Raw genomic sequence first — 18,493 nt, 5'->3', positions numbered from 1 at the left:
AAAGTGTTAAATAATTTGTTTTTTTGTCGTATAGGGTAGTGAATGTTATACTTTAATAATTAGCAAAGTTTAAAAAAACTTATACATAATATGCATTCTTATTTTAAAAATTGTATAAAAATATGAAATAGGTTTAATACGTTGTACATATACTAATTAAATAGGTATCTAACCAATCTATATAATATTTTAATGTCTAATAAAATTCTTATAATAAAATTTTATTTAATATAGTTAATTTGAAAATTACAATCATTTTTTTTTGTTACTACTTACTGATCAGCAATTGACATATTTATTACATTTACATCGATACTTTACTTATATATTTTAATATGTAATGCATAGACTTACCCGCACATTTAACTAAATGGTATTTCAACAATAAGATAATAAATTTATGAATATGTATATTGTATAATTTGTATATACATCGAAGCATTGTATAATATATATTATCCTACAATCCTGTCTCGTTTGTATTTCTTACAAACAAAATAATAAAATAACACTATACTAGTTTCATTGCAAAAATATTTGTATTGTATGAAAGTATTACCTATTTATAATTTATCATACGGTTTACCGACACATCCACATTGTATACATTGTATAATTAACTTTCGGCTAAAAACAAACCCCACGGCCCACACAAATAATTTAATATTTTAACTATTACAAGACATACTGTATTCTTAACAGCAATATGAGAATGCTAAATTTATAAGGCTAAAATGATTTTAGAAGTAATAACATAATATTGGCAATAAGAAGCAAAAAACAATCAATTTATTGAAAAAATATAATAAATATTAAAAAATGAAAAATTATTTTTTAAATATAAATCTAAAACTATTTCAATAACATGTAGTTTACGTATACATGTATAATGCATATTAAGCTATAAGTGAATAATGTGTAGAACTGTAGACACTAAATAAATCTTATCCACGGTACAAGTCGTACAATGCTTAATTCCGGAAATTATTTTGAGGAAGTTGTAAAACTCGTTAACAATTTCTTAGAATCGATACCACGCAACAGATACAGTAAAGAACCCCTCACTCTTTTTTTTTGTTTTTACTTTTTATTTTATTTTATTTTATTAGTCGTAGAACGTTTATTACATGAGCAGATACCGAATATCCCGACGACGGTCCTTGACTATCACCCGAAACGCCTTGACCGTCCTCCCGGTGCGGCGACACGGAGTCAAAACGTATAGGTACGTAGTAAGTTACGACTTTACACCGGGTACACAGATACAGTGCACACATGCACCATGCACAAATTACTGCAGTGGTAAATAACTATTATTTTCGTTGTGTCTAGGCTTACGTCCGATCGTTAAATTCACTATTTATTACCGTCAATAATAATAATATTTTACACTATTGTTTGTTATTATTTCGGCGATGGCCGAACTTAAATCGTCAAAACTAGACGCGGAAAATGCCAGGAACGAGTACAATTTGTTTAAATCATCATTAGCTCAAGTATGTAATTTATTTATTTATTATATAAAATTATACAATTTAGTCGGTACATGTTGGAAAACTGAGATTTTTAGATTGTTATCCATATTATAATCGTATATGACCATTAAACTAATTTTATTCGGGACTAACCTATTAATAACATTAAAAACGTGCCAATATCAATTTAAATAGTTATTTATATGTAAAGAGTTAAGTTTGAAACGTTGTTTAAATAAAGCATAGGTATATAGTATGTAGTGCATATTAAGCAGTTAGTATACACCTTTTATTTTTCAGTTATTATCAAAAAACAATAGTTACCTTTAAAATTATTATTTATTTAATACAAAAGTTTAAACGTATTACGAGATACAATCATTTTCTTATATTACTTATTTTAAAATATAATTTTCCTGCGTATTATTAAAATAAAATTTTTAAAATATATACCATATCGTACATATAACGTATTTCATATTAATATATTTATTGATATTCGTGTTTTAAATAATTAACGACTGATTCTTATAAAAATATATCAATAATCAATTAAACACAGTTATATCAATCATGCACACTTAAATTATGACATGATATTATTCATACATTTCAAACTTGATAACATTTTTAGATAAAATATTGTGAGTCTTCCTGCCTCGTATTTTTTCTTAATTTCTTAGATAAATTATTTAAATAAAAGTATAAAATGTAAAGTATAATATTAGTATCTATTATTAAATTTTGTTTTAATAACTTTAACAGTATTTTAGTAAAAACTTTTTTTTAAATAATCATTTTACTGTACACAGTATACTAATTCAATCCACGTATTAATAATATTATACAATTATATAAATCTATTCATATACAATTAGATAACAATATAAATATTTTTATTCCCAACCAATTAGTTTTTCCAATTAATTTAATCTATAAAATAAACAATGTAGTGCACGAGTTAGCATCTTTAAAATACAAACGTAGTACATGATCGTTTAAATGTTTAAAACATTTACCAGTTAAATATCTATGATATATATATATATATATGTATACGGATGATATTATTTAAAACTTCGAATTGAATTTTTTTTAATTTGAGTTGGACACAGGGAATTTAATGGATTTATTGTAATTATAGTTCTACAATTATTCATGGTAATATAGTCGTAATAAATGTAATAATAAAATCTCATAAATAAACCTAAAAATTACCAGAGAAAAGTTTTGAATCTCTTTAATATTTATAATATTAGTATCAGCCTTGATATAAATTAAAATAATAATTTTTTTTTTAACTGAGACAATAATCATTTGGAGGTAGTAAGTCCTTTTGCTTCAGTGTTCAAACTAATCAAGCTCATAAAATTGAACGATTAAAGAACGTTATTGAAGTAGAAAGCCGGAACAACGTACATCAAGGATCTTTGATGTATTAAAATAATACGTAACTAGATTGACGTCGACCTCATGGTGCGCTCATATGCGAATGCCATTGATATACAATCATGTTGATTAATCAATATTCGTTGGTACCTACACACGTGCAAGTGAACGACTATAATCGTAAACATAAAATGCTTATTTCAAATGAACATATAGGTATAAAGATACATTGGTCTATATGTCATTTCACAAATAAAATAAACGCTCAAGAATAAAAATAATAATCATTATTATTAGATATTTCAATAGCAATAAATTGATTTGCTGTAATATGATTAATGACCGTACTCGTACTCATAAATCCGTAAGGTCATAAAAAAATAAAACTAAAAACATTTTTTATTCGATTTTAAGGACGAAATGATTATGTTTTTATTAATCTTAATATCGACAAAATAAGCATCGATCTCGATCTCGATCGTCGATGTTGAAAAACTTATACGCATATCAATGTTATAGTCAAAAGAGTCTAGGTATATTCAAAGAACGAAAGTTTAACCAAAGAATCAATTGAACTGAACAGTCATCCATTACTTTGTTCTTGTCTACTTTTCATTATTAATTTAAAATAATAATTATTGTTTGGCCAGCTTTCTCCAATCATCTATTACATTATTTATGTATTCATAAAAGATAATATGATATGACAATATCATAGTTCTAAATATTCTATTAATGCGAGAAGAATGGCCGTATGCAGGTTATGTAACCTTGTAGGGTAAGATCGCCTAGGGCAAATGCTTCTAATATCATTTCTATTCGACATTAAAAAAAAAAAAATACATTAATAATATTTATTATTCAAGTACAACAATGACTTTAATGAACAATATTGCTTTTTTATAAGTATTACACGTCATTTTTGCACTGCAATAGCCAATAATAATTTGAGTGTTTTTGACGATATATTTGAACTTAATATAACATGTCAATAAACTTCCGAAAAAATGATAGTATAATCAATTATGATATATAAAAAGTTCAAAATTATAAATTCTATCAAGAAAAAAATGAATAAAGTGAAAACTATAGATACAAAGTATATACAGACGATTCAATGATACAAACCAACAGATTCGATAGTATATTAAGTTATAATAATAAGCATTAATAGTGAACGAACAGTTAATTTTAAGAGCGTAATACGCTTGAAAATAAAGTATTAGGTAATTTATGTAGGATCTTATTTGGTATTTCCATAATCAAATAAACTATCGCTGTTAATTTTAATGGTTCCAGTTGTCTTTGAGCATTCAAGTCTTACAATAGTTTATACTCGAACGAACGTATACCTACTATTATTATTAATGGGAACCGAACGAATTTAGAACGCCTGATAATTGCAGTTTAATAATATGATATTATGAAAAAGGGAAATCACTTAAAAATGTAAAACAAATGTTTCCGAATTAGTAGTCACATAATTAATTCTAAACTATGTGTTTTCCGATGAGTCGAAGTGAAACGAAATAAGCACAACACATTCGTCGCAAACACACTACAGCTGCAATTATTATTATTATTATTATTATTATTATCATTGATATTATTGTTGGTAATACCCGCAGATCGGTACGATAATCGTGCAGAACGTTATAATGTTGGGCTTTGGCATGTCGCTGGCCATACCGACGGTGGTCATCGGGTCGCTGATGTCGGACGATGGCGTCGTCGACGACGGCGGCGACACAATGACCTTGACGGAAACGGAAGCGTCGTGGTACGGCAGCGTGCTATTGGTGTGCCACCCGACGGGAGGCCTGCTGTCGGGCGTGCTGCAGGAGATCGTGGGCCGCAAGTGGTGCATGGCCCTGGTGAGCCTACCGCAGCTGGTCGGCTGGTACGTGCTGTGGCGGGCCGGCAATGCGTTCGATCTGTACGTGTCGTGCGTGGCGCTGGGCCTGAGCATGGGCCTGAGCGAGGCGCCAGTGCTGACGTATGTGGGCGAGACGGTCGAGCCCAGGCTCCGGGGCCCCCTGTCGTCGGTGTCCACGTTCACCATCATGCTCGGTTCGTTCGTCGCTTACCTCATGTCGACTGTCATGCCGTGGCGGACGGTTGCCATGATCAACATGGCCGTGCCCGTCGTGTCGTTCGCCGCCGTCGTGCTCCTGGTAAGCGTTGCCGTGATAATATTCTCAGCTTTAAATTTGATAACAAGTAAATTTACACTAATATTAAAGCTAACATCACAAGTGTTCTGCCGAACGTAAATTTGCTATGATGTACGTTACTAAGGCAGAGACAACACATGCGGATGTAGCGTTCTCTTAACTATAATTAATCAAATCCTGTGTCTATAACCTAATGGAAATATATACATGATTTGCAAGTTCAAATGGTTGATTAAGTACTGATCGTCGTCTTAACTTGGTCGTACTATAGAAGTTTTTAAATGTTGAATTCCTATTTTACATTATAATACTTCTTTGTAATTCTTAAAAAAATAATATTTAAATGGTTGTTACCAAAACCGGCAAAACCTAATACACCATGCGTTCCACGATTTTAGGTGTTACAGTATATTTATTTGTAACGAATAATGTATTATGCTTTCCTCTAAGATAAAATTATTATTAACCTTCTCATTTACTAAAAATTGACATAGATGAAAATGTTACTTTCAATTGATTGAGAAAATCTTGTAATCCTATGTAAAATAAATAAAACCTATAAAAACATTAAAAACAATATAGTTTTCAATTATTTTTTATTACATTTTTAGTATTTTAAATGAATATTTTCCCAAAAACGTGAATACGTATTTTAATCAATGATCGCTATATGCGATATTATATTTATTATAACATTGCCGTCACCTTACTGTCCCTGTACATTATACTCGTATAATATTATCCATTTTTTTTATGTATAGACTCCTGAATCGCCGGTATGGCTGTTGTCCAGGAACAGGCCAGCCGAGGCGAAAAAGTCGTTAGCTTACTTGAGAGGTTGCGCGAGCACAGCCGACGTGGAAGATGAGTTTTCCGAGCTTTCGATTTACGCAGGATTTAACAAGTCCGTCGATCTCGAGCAGTACGTCGATTGCGGAATAGACCAACGGCGTCTGTCGTACGTCAAGTACTTGCAGATCAACACCAACGACACTACTAATGGTAAGCATCGACAATAATATTACAGTGAAACTTCATGATATGATGAACTTACGTTTTATAAAATTTTCTTTTCAACGAAATATTTTTAAGGACTATGACCTTCATTGTTAATGAATACGTAATTCTATTTAACAAATTCCTTCATATTACGAATTTTTTCATTGTTTATTCGACTTCGTTATATGAAAGTTTTACTACATCATGTAATGAGGCGAAGTCATTGTATACTCGGGGGGTTTATGATTTTTTTTAGATATTATGTGAAGTGATTTAATAATTTATGTATTATGTTTTTTATAGCCGAAATTGACATTCTCGCCAATCAAAGTCAGACTGGTTTTCTGGACACGCTGAAAAGTTTTTGGACGCCTGAACTCAATCGGCCGTTTTTTTTCATTATGCTCTTCTTTTTCTTCTGGTCGTTCGCCACATTCATACCGGCCAAACCATACCTGATAGCCGTTTTCAGTGAAATCGGTTTACCGTGCACTGCTCAGTGGACACTGGTCTGTGATTTGTCGTTACGTTTAATTATTTAAACTTTTCATATAATATTTTTTTTATACATTAAGTAATGTTAAATTAGTAGTGTCTATATGTAGTGCGTCCTTTTCGTTTATTTTTTTTACACATAAAGTTTAGATGATTATACATTTTGCTAATTAATCGTATTTTTTTAGGTCTATACTTCTATATTGACTCTAGTAGGAACTCTTTTGAACGTGTTGACCGTTGCCAAGCTCGGAAAACGTCCTATCACATTGGTTTCGATGGCTCTCTGTGCTTTTTCGATGCTCGGAATTGGAATATATATGGTTTCTACTACGTATTTCTCGTTTTCGTCAACGTGGATACCGATGATATTATTAAACGCCTTGTTCTTCTTCTCCGGTTACGGTGTGTTTCCTATTCCATGGATGTTGGTCAGTGAAATATATCCGACAAAGTGAGTTTAGACATTTTCTAATTACAATATAAACGTATGATATTATACTTGATAATGACTATAAAAAAACGATGATATAATTTTTAATATTTAACACGCCGTTTCTACAGAGGACGCGGCATCGCAAGTGGACTGACTGCCGCGTTGGCGTTTTTGATGACATTCATTTTGACAAAATCATTTTTGGAAATGCAAGAGTGGTTCACACTCCCTGGGCTGTTCATCGTCTACGGATCGATTACATTAATCGGAACTCTCTATTTGTATGCGTGCATGCCCGAGACCGAAAACAAAACGCTGCAAGATATCGAACACTTTTTCATTGGTGACTTGGACGACTACGAGGACTGCAATAATCTAAGCTGATTGATCGGAAACGAACTACAGCGTTATAATATTCCTAATTTGTTCTTCACAAAAATCAACATTGTTCACTATAATTTATATCATCTATTATATTTATATTTATGTATTTATTACTTATTGTTAATTTGAATACCATTACATTATTAAATTTCACTAATATACACATTATACGATGTTTTGAAATGCTTTGGTACTGAAAAATAATTAGCAAGTCCTATAGTACAGTAGCTGAAGTTTAATATGATTGATGTGAAAAGTATTTATATTTTTCCAAAACACATTTCACGTGTATTATATTTATAAGAATAACGACATTATAGATTAGAAAAATATGCATTACTTCCATAAATATAACGTGGACACGGAAGATTATCAATAAAAATATAATGCATAATATCGAAAATTAGAACACAGATTATATATAATTAGGTATGTAAATTGTAAATATATAATAGGTAAATAAAGCCTTAACACTAAACTTATTTATATTCTAAATGTTTCTATTTCGTTCCAATTATCTACTTAAAAGTAATGTTAAAACAATGGCAATTATGTAGACAAGTTCAAGCCCAAACGTAGAGAATACACAGATAAATGATATTTTGCTTGCTTAATAGTATTTTTATAAGTTTACTTATTATGATCACTTAGTTGGTATATAATTTTTTTGTGTGACGACTTTTTACTATTTGGATTAGATTATTATTACTATATAGTATATACTGTTATTATATTAGGTAGACTTTTTACGTCATAATTATTTTAAATTGCTTATAAACACTTTAAGTGACGACTTACTTCACAAATGACGTATTTACGAATAACATAGGTACTCTTTAATATTTTTAAAGCCTTAAATAAATATTCGAATAACATGTTATTGATTGATATACATTTTTGAAATAATACGTAAAGTATTATAATATAAAAATGATTAAGCAAATTGTTATTATTTCTTGTGTTGTTGTTTATTTTTTAAAGGAATTTAAAGTTTACGTCATGTAATTCCCATACTTCAATTAATAGAATTTAGTTTTACATTTTTAACTATGTTTGAATGATATGTATAATATATATACTATACAGTATAGTGTATTCATATTTCAAATAGTCAAATATTAAAATAACACAAAACTAAAAGTAGTAAAAACATATAAATACTTAATAAATATTTTGCACAAATTCATAACTTTATTAATATATTATAAGTATTTAACTAATTATTTATTTTTTTATAATAATATGTAGCTAACACTAAACGCTAGCATAGCAATTAATAATACAAGCTATAACATAAATACAATTAATATATTCGCTTTATGTCTTATATATTAAGTAATTAATTAAGTAAAGAAGATCATAAGTACGTTTATTCAGTGTCACACAAATATAACTAAAAGTGTATCGAGATAAATATATAAAAGATTCAGTATATTATTTATTTATTTAATATATTATAATAATTACCTATAGATGAAAATAAATGGATTAACGTACAACAGTTTTTAATTTATATAAATTGTTAATAATACTATTAGCTTCTATGGTGTTAATGATAAATACTAAATTATTTAATTTAATTTTTTTTTAAGTTTCTTATTCGTGATTGACGTAGATTTTCTAGATAAAATAATGCAACCTTATATAAAATTCGTATGAAATATCAACAAGTTCAATCCAGTAGATCTTTCAATCGTTCAAAGTCTATTGGGTATTACTTATTATTATTTAATTAATATATTATTTATATGCATAACGATTAAATTGCATTCTTAAAATTAGGTAATATAAACATATAAACACGTAATGAAAATAGGATACGTCATCGGTATAAAATAACTATGACCGAATCACCTACTAAAATAAACAAATGAAAATAACAAAATTCCTTAAATAAATAAAAATAATTTTTACAGATCATACTGATTGATCTTTAATTATAAAGGTCGTTGAACCGCGACATTCATATTTCATAATAATAAATCATGTACAGTCAGCTGTACCGACTACAAAATCATTAATTGGCCGTACGCAAAAAAAAAAAGTAATAATATTGTTGTTACAGTTAATGTGCACCCATCAGGTTCATTGGGTATAAATATACGTAAACCATCTGCGATCGAACACAATTCACCATTATTTGATCGGCGCGTATGTTAAAGAAGAACGATAACACGTAATATTATTATCATTAGGCTCGTTTTAAATAGACTTGTGTTTGATCGAATGTGTCGCGTTTTCGTACGAAAATACGTTAATCTTTTCCTCTCAAAAAAATAAATAAAAATCGAACTAGCTAAGCGTGATATGATCGCTGGTGTAAGTAAACTGTGTGTAAAATAATAAATTAGAGTGTTTCAGTGTCGTTTTCTGACCTTTGCGCTTCTATTGCACATCATAAAAATAATTGTTTATATCAGCCACTGGTGCTTGCAATCGTATCTATTAATCGAACGCGTTACGCACAGAAACCCGCGTTGCGCTCATACGGCTCCTTGTAGCATCCGAGGCAGCACGTGCAGCACGTCGACAACAAAATCAAACGACCGTTCTTAATAATCACAGCCACACATGTGCGAAATCATAACATATGTCGTGATAAATAGTGTCTCGTAGTTATTTTCTCGCCGTGCGGTTATAGTATACCTAATATATTATATACGGCTGGTGCACTAATCGCGTTTTTCGTCTCCTTCGGGATTTCGATGGTGCGCACGCCTTGCGGGCGCGAGACGAGTGAGAATACAATTTTACAATACTCAGCAGTGCATTATTCGACTGAATAATCAGTAATATCCACGCAAGAGACATTGTCCGTTTGCGGACTTTTGAAATTCGTCGTCTATTTATTATATATATATATATTAAACTGTCATAAATCGTACATTGTGATCATGTTCAACAACACGAGCAATCTACTGCTGCAGACCATGCTGTACTTGGCGCAGACAGACAATATCACGTTCCCGTTAAACTACACCGCCGACGCGAACAACGTTATTTTGGAAGGCGACAGTGAGTACTCTCTTGTACTCAGATTTTTATTATTTTTTTTTTCGTTTTAATTCTAAAAACCGTCATGGCGTTTGCCGTAGTGTTATAATAAAAGTGTCACGTCGTTAAATTTAAAACACCTTTTAAACTTACAACTTAACTGCCTGTATAACCTGCAACTAGCATCATATCGATATAACCTATTAATAATTAATAATTATCAACACTTGTAGATAAACCGAATTCCGTTCAGAATAAATTATACGACATTGGATATCATAATAATTCATTTTACTTTCATAATTCCACGGTATACATCAACCACCTATAACTTTAGTCCAGTGGTTCTCAACGTTTTTAAAACTGCTACCCCACTGAGATGTAAAATATTTTTCATTGCCCACCAACCACCTTAAAAGAGAAATAAAAATATTTTACACAAAAAGTTTTTATTTGAATAATAAATAAATAATCTAAATATAATGTTTAAATTCAATTTAGGTAAGTGGAAAATTGAAATATTTTGTAATAATTGTATTGATCAGTGAGATGATTGTGCTTAGTGATTCAAAACCAAGTTTTTCACGTTTATTTTATGAAGCGATAAATAAAAACAATTACCGATAAATCTTGGTGCGTTGCTTTCAGTTTTTATTTTTGTTGAGTTTTTACGTTTTAATGTAAATAGTAAATACATGCTCGTCACCGGGCCTACTCACCACTGTCCCGGCTCCCTATTATCCAAAAAAAGTTCACTGCCCCCTACCGTCCAAAACAATATCACCAGCCAACAGGAGAATATATCACCTTAGTTGAGACCATTACTTTAGTTATTTTGCTCGACGTCTGTAACGATGAAATTATATGATATATATATATATATATATATATATATATATATTATTTTATATGATCGCTATATGCGTTTTGCCAATACCTACAATAGTTTTGAGTGTCTCGACTATCATATTGTTTTTCCGTTAAATTATCATACGAAACTACATCAAAAGATCCCAAAAAATGCGTAAAATACTTGACAGCAAACATAATTTTATTACTATACTTTAGTACTTACGAGTATAACATACAGAAGAAAACGCATTTCAGTCAATCCAGCGGTGCATCGAGTTAAGGACGTAATTTTATACATATTATAATAGGCTGGGAATCAAATATTGAACCTAAACATTTCTACCGACTAAATTATAATCTGTTATTGTGATAGCGATACAATTATCCATATTATTGTATCTGTCTGAGTCTTCCAATATTCATCGGCTTGAACCAGCTTTATAAACAATTAAATTAGCTATTATATATATATATAAATTACAATTTTTGGCATTTCGCAAACTCTAAACGGCAACATTTTTTACAGAAATTAGTTACTTATAAGATATTAAAATTATAATCGTGCAACGTTTAATATTTCAAAGTTCACTAGGTCTAAATAGTTATTATAGGACCTTGAGGAATTTAAAACACGTTGTTTTTTAAAGCCTGATAACAATAATAATAATTATTGTTATACATTATGTTACAGTACATTTTGCAATGTTACTTCCATAAATACTGTGACGTTATCATAAACTGTGGACCTATAAATTTATATGCGAAGTATATACAAATTGCGGAAATTATATTTACCACGTGTTGAATGCGACCAGAGTCCACAGTGTAGCATGCCGGTTTTCATTGATTATGAAATTGATAATAATTATTGTTATTACTTATTAGTGTTATTACTGTGTCATATAGTAGACACAATATACAAAGTTTAATTGGCCAATTTAAGAATAATAACAAAATATACAACTTTTAACTCTACTAAGTCCACTATTTAATTAATTTAAATTACGCTGTAATTATTATTATGCTATACACACATATTATTGAAATTTAGTATAGAATATCGAATAACTGCCGTCTGTCAAAATGACTATAATTATTAATTACTACTATTAACTATAAACTACAGCAGGCGTACTATTGATCTAAAAAAATGAACCCTGCTTCAGATTATGAATTTAAAAATCAGAATGATAAAAAATATAATTATTTAAAAAATAATTCATTGTTTCATTTTGACTAGAAAAATAATGTAAGAAAAATATTCTCAAAAACATTAAAAGATGTTGAAATAATGAATTATCAGCGATAATAGAATTGCTCTGTATATATTATATTATTAATTAAAAAATTTAAATTATCATTGATCATCAATAATTAATATGCTCTGAAAAAACATATCCTTAAAACTAAAAAGGCACAAAATATGCAAAAGTGCGCATTAAAATTAATTTTTATCTTACATAAACTACAATAAACATGTAAATACAATAACTTCTGAGCTCTAAATTTATAATAAATAGTAAGAATATTTGCATCGTGGCTGTCTTGATCTTGTTACAGACGTGGAGGTCAAGTGTTATGGCGAGTATGGTTGTTTCTCGGTGGCCGGCCCGTGGCAGGACGACTCCTCCAGACCGGTGAATCTGTTCCCGGAACGACCGGAAAAGATCGCGCCGCGGTACTGCCTGTACACACGCAACAATCGGAACGTGTGCCAGTACCTGAACCACAAAGATCGCAATTCAGTGATCATGTCCAACGTGATACCAACTTTGCCCACGTACTTCATCACACATGGGTTTCTGGAAGGCGGTGATCGGCCGTGGTTGAAGGAAATCGCCCGACAAATCCTGCGACGGTACGACGCTAACGTAATTATCATCGACTGGGAACAGGGCTCCGGGTCACCGTATACACAGGCTGTAGCCAACATACGGATGGTGGGCAGGATAACTGCGCATTTAATAAACGTAATTCGAGTGAGTAACGTTTATGTACCTATATATAACTCTATAAGTATATATTTTGTTTATTATAATAAGTTATGTATGGACTCAGTAGACTTAATATTACATAGGACTCATAGTAATATTTTGGTTATTTAGGGGGGGGGGGGCTAAACTTCGATATAATATTGTACCTGATACATAATAAAAGATATTACTATATCTCGTACCTAATTTTTAAAAAGCGGAAGAGAGTGCACAAAGCAAGTGCCTTCCAAGGCCTGTGATGGCACTATGTTCATTATACGAAGAGGTTGCGGGACTAGGTACTAAAACGCTCCATACGATTAAATAAAAATAAAATATTCTCAAAATTTAAAAATCAAATTTATTTATTTCAAGTTAACAATAATAAAAATCCATGTTATTAAGAATGATTTCAAAAAGTATAACAACCATAGTCAATATAAATAGCAATAATAAAAATCATAGTACAATATCTGATCCCAGTTGGGATTTTACATTATTTGTGACGCATCGAACGTATCTGACAAAAAATTAATATTACTCGTTCCTAGAGCGCCACAATCAAGTGCTTGTATACATAGGTATATAAAAGTTATCCTTTATATGATGTTTTAACTGAGTATACCTACTGAAGTTGTAATACACTAATATATACCTATTATATACTCAATAATTAAAGTTTGTATTTATTAAACATTTATTTATTTTAATTTTGATAAAACATGAATTTAAATTATATCTATGCACATAATAATATTTAAAACCGTTTCTCCTTATCATTGCCTCTTTGTGATTGTATGAAAAAAAATACTTATGCATTTTTAGTATTATAGTCTACTGCAGTAATATGCAAAGATTTCCCGTAACCGATTACAAATTTACAATCGAGTTAAGTTAATTCAAAAGACTAATTATTATCGACGAAGTGGATCATTTTCAATCCATAAAAAAAGAAAAAAACTAAATTGTCCGTTTAAAATGGATATAACATAGGTAATAATTATTAACCTCATTCATATTTAAGTGCGATTAGAAACTCCGATTCTACATTATCCACCTTTGCATATTATATACATATAATATTATAAATTAATATATGTTCTGCAGTACATATTTGTATATTATATTATGGTGTTTGTATGCGTAGACAGAACTCGGATTAAACGTCGCCAACGTTCATTTAATCGGTCATAGTTTAGGATCGCATCTCTGTGGTTACGTAGGAAGTGTGCTGCAGACGAACTTTGGCGTCACGGTGGGTCGAATTACTGGTCTAGATCCAGCAGAGCCTCACTTCAGCCAGACCGACCCAATGGTAAGGTTAGATCCTTCGGACGCCATGTACGTGGATATCATACACACCGATTCCAGGCCATTTATCAAAGGAGGCGAATTAGGTACAATGTCCAATATTATCATATTATGCAATATTCTGTATAATAATTTTTAATTATTATTTTATATTGTTATGTATATACGTTTCTTATATTATTGTCGTATTTATTCATTACTTGATGCAGGTCTGGGAATGAGTGCGCCCATAGGACATTTAGATTTTTATCCAAATGGGGGTGAAAATCAACCCGGATGTAATCAGGGTATGATGAAGTACATTAACCGTGAAAACGGTAGTTTCTATCAAGGTATGAGAAGATTCCTGGCCTGCGATCATGTCAGAGCACACGAATATTTTAATGAATCCGTGAACACAATTTGCAACTTTGTAGCAATAGAATGCGATTCTTATGAAGAATTCTTAAATGGAGAATGTTTTTCATGTTTGAGCGATACTGTTAGTATATGACATATTAATATATTATTAATAATAATATTATAAAATGTATTTTTATCTAATTACTCAATGTTTTAGAACCCTGATGGTAAAATCTGTGCAGAAATGGGTATGCGATCGTTAGGCCACTGGAAAAAATATGCCCCCACCATTGCCAGTTCCATCGATCCTAATGCATCACCACACATACGTTTATACTCACTCACCAATGGAGACTCGCCTTTTTGCAGTAAGTTTAAATGTTAAAAAATTTACTTAACCTTTTTTTTGTTTATAATAATAGGTACATAATATACGTTAATATACTCTATTTGTGTGCTAACCTTATGATCTTCGAATTCTTCGATAGATAAAATAATTACCAACAACAATATATTCTATTTATCAATTTTAAGAAAAAGTACCTACTAATTTATAAATTTTTATTACAATATTTTTTAAATGGATATATATATATATATATATAAAAAAACCCTCTTTCTTTAACTTACATTTATGGGCAATTTGTCATGTATGATCGGCTATAGTACCTAATCAAAATATAAATGCCTACTTTATACTCTTGATGCAGCAACTGCTGGTGTTTTATATTACAAATTTAAAAATATGTGTAATTATTTACATTTATATTTTAGCGTATTTATACAAAATAACATTGAATTTGGCAAACTCGCAATTGAGCAAAGACCATGGTGGTGAAGTAGGCCATTTTTTGGTGCAGCTCGAAGGAACTGACTCCAAGTCAAAACTTTTGAATGTATTCAAGTGAGTGTATTATATACGTAAATATGCAACGTTGCGTTTTCTAATCAAATTAAGTACATTTTTATTTATAATGGATGCATAAGTATGTACTATTTTCTCATTTCTATAAGAAAAAATCCCTAGGTAGAATTTGAGTTTTTGGTGATTCTTTTTAAAATCATATTAAATATAATTAATATGATAACCGTGATATTTTCTGATTTTATTTTTTATTAATATTCTATATTATATACAGTTATAACAATTGACAATAGTAGAGACATTTTAATTAATAATTATGATTCTACACTTGAAAACAGAGAACAACATTACAAACCGGGAAGTGTACATCGCCGAGTGTTTGGGTCTAGTAATGTGGGTACCATCAAATCGGTACTGTTGATTTGGAACCACTCGACCACGATGAACATACTAACTTGGAGATTTGAAGCGCCGGTAATCTATGTTGAATCGCTGACTATCGAGACGTTCAATGTGGGCCAAAAGTAACTCTACTACCAATATAAATATTATTAACACTAGTATAAACACTGTAAATCATTATAAGAATTTTTAAAAATTAGCAAGGTTTGTTTTTGAAATTTAAATAAACATAATGATGTTTTACAAAATGGTTAGTACAATGTCGTATTTCATTTTCGTACAAACACATATTGTAGGTATTACAGTGAAATCGCCCTTATTGGACACTTCCCAGTAACAGTAATTTTTTTAAGAACGGGAAAAATTTCACTATTTTTTAATTGAAAACCCACTAAAAAACGAATACCTATATGAATCTCAAATTAAAAATAATGACAAAATGACGACAGAAAATTGCGCTCACGCTATAGTAATAATTAGTAATATAAATAAAACTATAACTACGACAACGAACTCGTTCAAAAATCGATTTTTTTATACCAAATTTTGTTGTATTTATAAATGTATGTATTCCTTTTTTTATATTTATTTTAATATAAAATATATGTATGATTAAAATATTAAAATTATTGTCACTAAAACATTAAATAATAATATTATTATAATTTACTTTAACCTAGCGCATATTTTTTCTTTTACACATTTATCCTTTATAAATTTAAAAAATGTACCTCATTTAAATAGCAAACACTTCCGAATAACGGACGATATTTCGATAACCGAGAGTGCTCGCTATTCAGAGGTTTCATTGTAATATTTAAAAAAAATTGTTGTTTTTTTACATTTTTGAACAGATTATTTATCATTGGAATATTATATTCTAACAAATATATCAAAGAATCGCATTTCGCTGACCTATATTTGTATAAATTGTACATATAAAATTAACTGATAACTTACTATAATATACAATTGATGATAATATATTGATGTTATTAAACAGTGTATCAACAGTATTTTTTACTGTCAATAATTTTTAATTCAAGCTAATAATTAAAAAAAATGCCTCTTATAGTCTTATATGTAAAATACTCTATTTTAATTAACAATATTTACATAGAAATGTATTCGACAGGCGAGTATATGTAGAATGTAGATGCAAAAATAAACACTGTGAACATCTATGTATATTACAATATATACAACTAGAATAACACGGATAATTTATTGCAAATATCATTATGTGGACATAATAATATTATGCCAAGGTTATTAATATTTTCATTTTTATTTTTTCAGAATAAAACTATGTCCACCGAAATTAATAGCTTTGGAAGCCGGTCTATCGTTTAGAATGATTCCATGTTGACAACGCGTGAAAAACAAAGATATACATATTTTTAAGATCGTTTCTCTTATTCATATTTTAAATTTGGCTAGGTTAACGACGATTTTATTAATGTATAATATGAGCTACAGTATAATATAATCATGAAACAATACTTATTTACCTATTTATTTTTATTCAAACGTGATTATATTTTTTATGTTTCACTTGTGAAATGTATACCAATATGTTATATATATTTATTTAAGTTTAAAATATTCTCATTTTTACATATAACTGTACAACAAAGTTAATTCCTGATAAACTATTTATTACTTTGATTTTATTCGATTTTATTCAATATTATTTTTTTTACAAATTGAGAATGTTATGTCTTATGTATAATATCATTATGAATGTATATTATTATTTATTTATGTCATTATTTATTGTTATAATTTTTATAAATAAACTTTTTAACTGGACTTTGGAATGATAATACTTGTTGTGAATGGTGAGTTAAACGGCATTTTTAAACAAATCGATTGTGTAGTTTACTTCTAGCAGCTAACGTGTAATACATTCTAAAAAACATTTCAACAATGGCTAACAACAACAACAACAAAAAGTTATTGAATATATTTAAATAAATTCTGTGAATCATTACAACATATAGTGTACTACTAGAAGTTTACGTGTGTGAATAATTTGACATTTCTTCAGAGATGTTTGTTTGGACACGTGAATACGTGATGATAAAAAATATATTTACATTTTACACTAATGAGTAATGAATAAATTACTAACGGACAACGGATATATAATGATGAAAGCTTGGACCAATATAAATTATAAACATATGTTATTGAATTGTTCCGTGTATAGGTACTAATACAAGAGAATGGTTAACTTAAATATACAGTGGAAGGGAACCTGACGAATATGTTATGGCCAGTTTATGAACAATTTACTTGGTCAAAAAGATGAAATCGGAAAAAAAACGTGAAATGTCTAATACGCTTGAAGTAAAATTTCATATTTTGATTTTTTCCAAAACAAATCTTTAGCCTGTGGT

At 29.5% G+C, this 18,493-nt stretch overlaps 2 protein-coding genes across 3 annotated transcripts; both read left to right on the top strand.

Moving 5' to 3' along the window:
* Nucleotides 1–940: 940 nt before the first annotated feature.
* On the top strand, nucleotides 941–7,520 carry LOC113553090 (facilitated trehalose transporter Tret1-like). Of its 2 annotated transcripts, XM_026956236.1 has the most exons (7): nucleotides 941–1,225; nucleotides 1,333–1,496; nucleotides 4,493–5,038; nucleotides 5,800–6,040; nucleotides 6,341–6,546; nucleotides 6,721–6,986; nucleotides 7,097–7,520. In XM_026956236.1, the coding sequence occupies exons 2-7, from the start codon at nucleotides 1,416–1,418 to the stop codon at nucleotides 7,350–7,352; spliced, it is 1,596 nt and encodes a 531-aa protein (XP_026812037.1). In that variant the 5' UTR covers nucleotides 941–1,225; nucleotides 1,333–1,415; the 3' UTR covers nucleotides 7,353–7,520. The 2 variants fall into 2 exon arrangements, with proteins under 2 accessions (XP_026812037.1, XP_026812036.1); XM_026956235.1 differs by lacking the exon at nucleotides 941–1,225 and having other exon boundaries at nucleotides 1,237–1,496.
* Nucleotides 7,521–9,482: 1,962 nt separating this feature from the next.
* Nucleotides 9,483–17,467, top strand: LOC113553836 (pancreatic triacylglycerol lipase-like). The gene is made up of 8 exons (XM_026957379.1): nucleotides 9,483–10,367; nucleotides 12,759–13,177; nucleotides 14,319–14,568; nucleotides 14,692–14,963; nucleotides 15,042–15,192; nucleotides 15,599–15,728; nucleotides 16,028–16,213; nucleotides 17,391–17,467. Exons 1-8 carry the CDS (start codon nucleotides 10,247–10,249, stop codon nucleotides 17,458–17,460), a joined length of 1,599 nt encoding a protein of 532 aa, XP_026813180.1. The 5' UTR covers nucleotides 9,483–10,246; the 3' UTR covers nucleotides 17,461–17,467.
* The last annotated feature ends 1,026 nt before the right edge of the window (nucleotides 17,468–18,493 follow it).

Source organism: Rhopalosiphum maidis, chromosome 2, assembly GCF_003676215.2.
Source record: "Rhopalosiphum maidis isolate BTI-1 chromosome 2, ASM367621v3, whole genome shotgun sequence".
NCBI classification, from domain to species: Eukaryota; Metazoa; Arthropoda; class Insecta; order Hemiptera; family Aphididae; genus Rhopalosiphum; species Rhopalosiphum maidis.
Note: the sequence above shows the minus strand (reverse complement) of the source record. Positions and strands in the feature narration are given on the sequence as shown.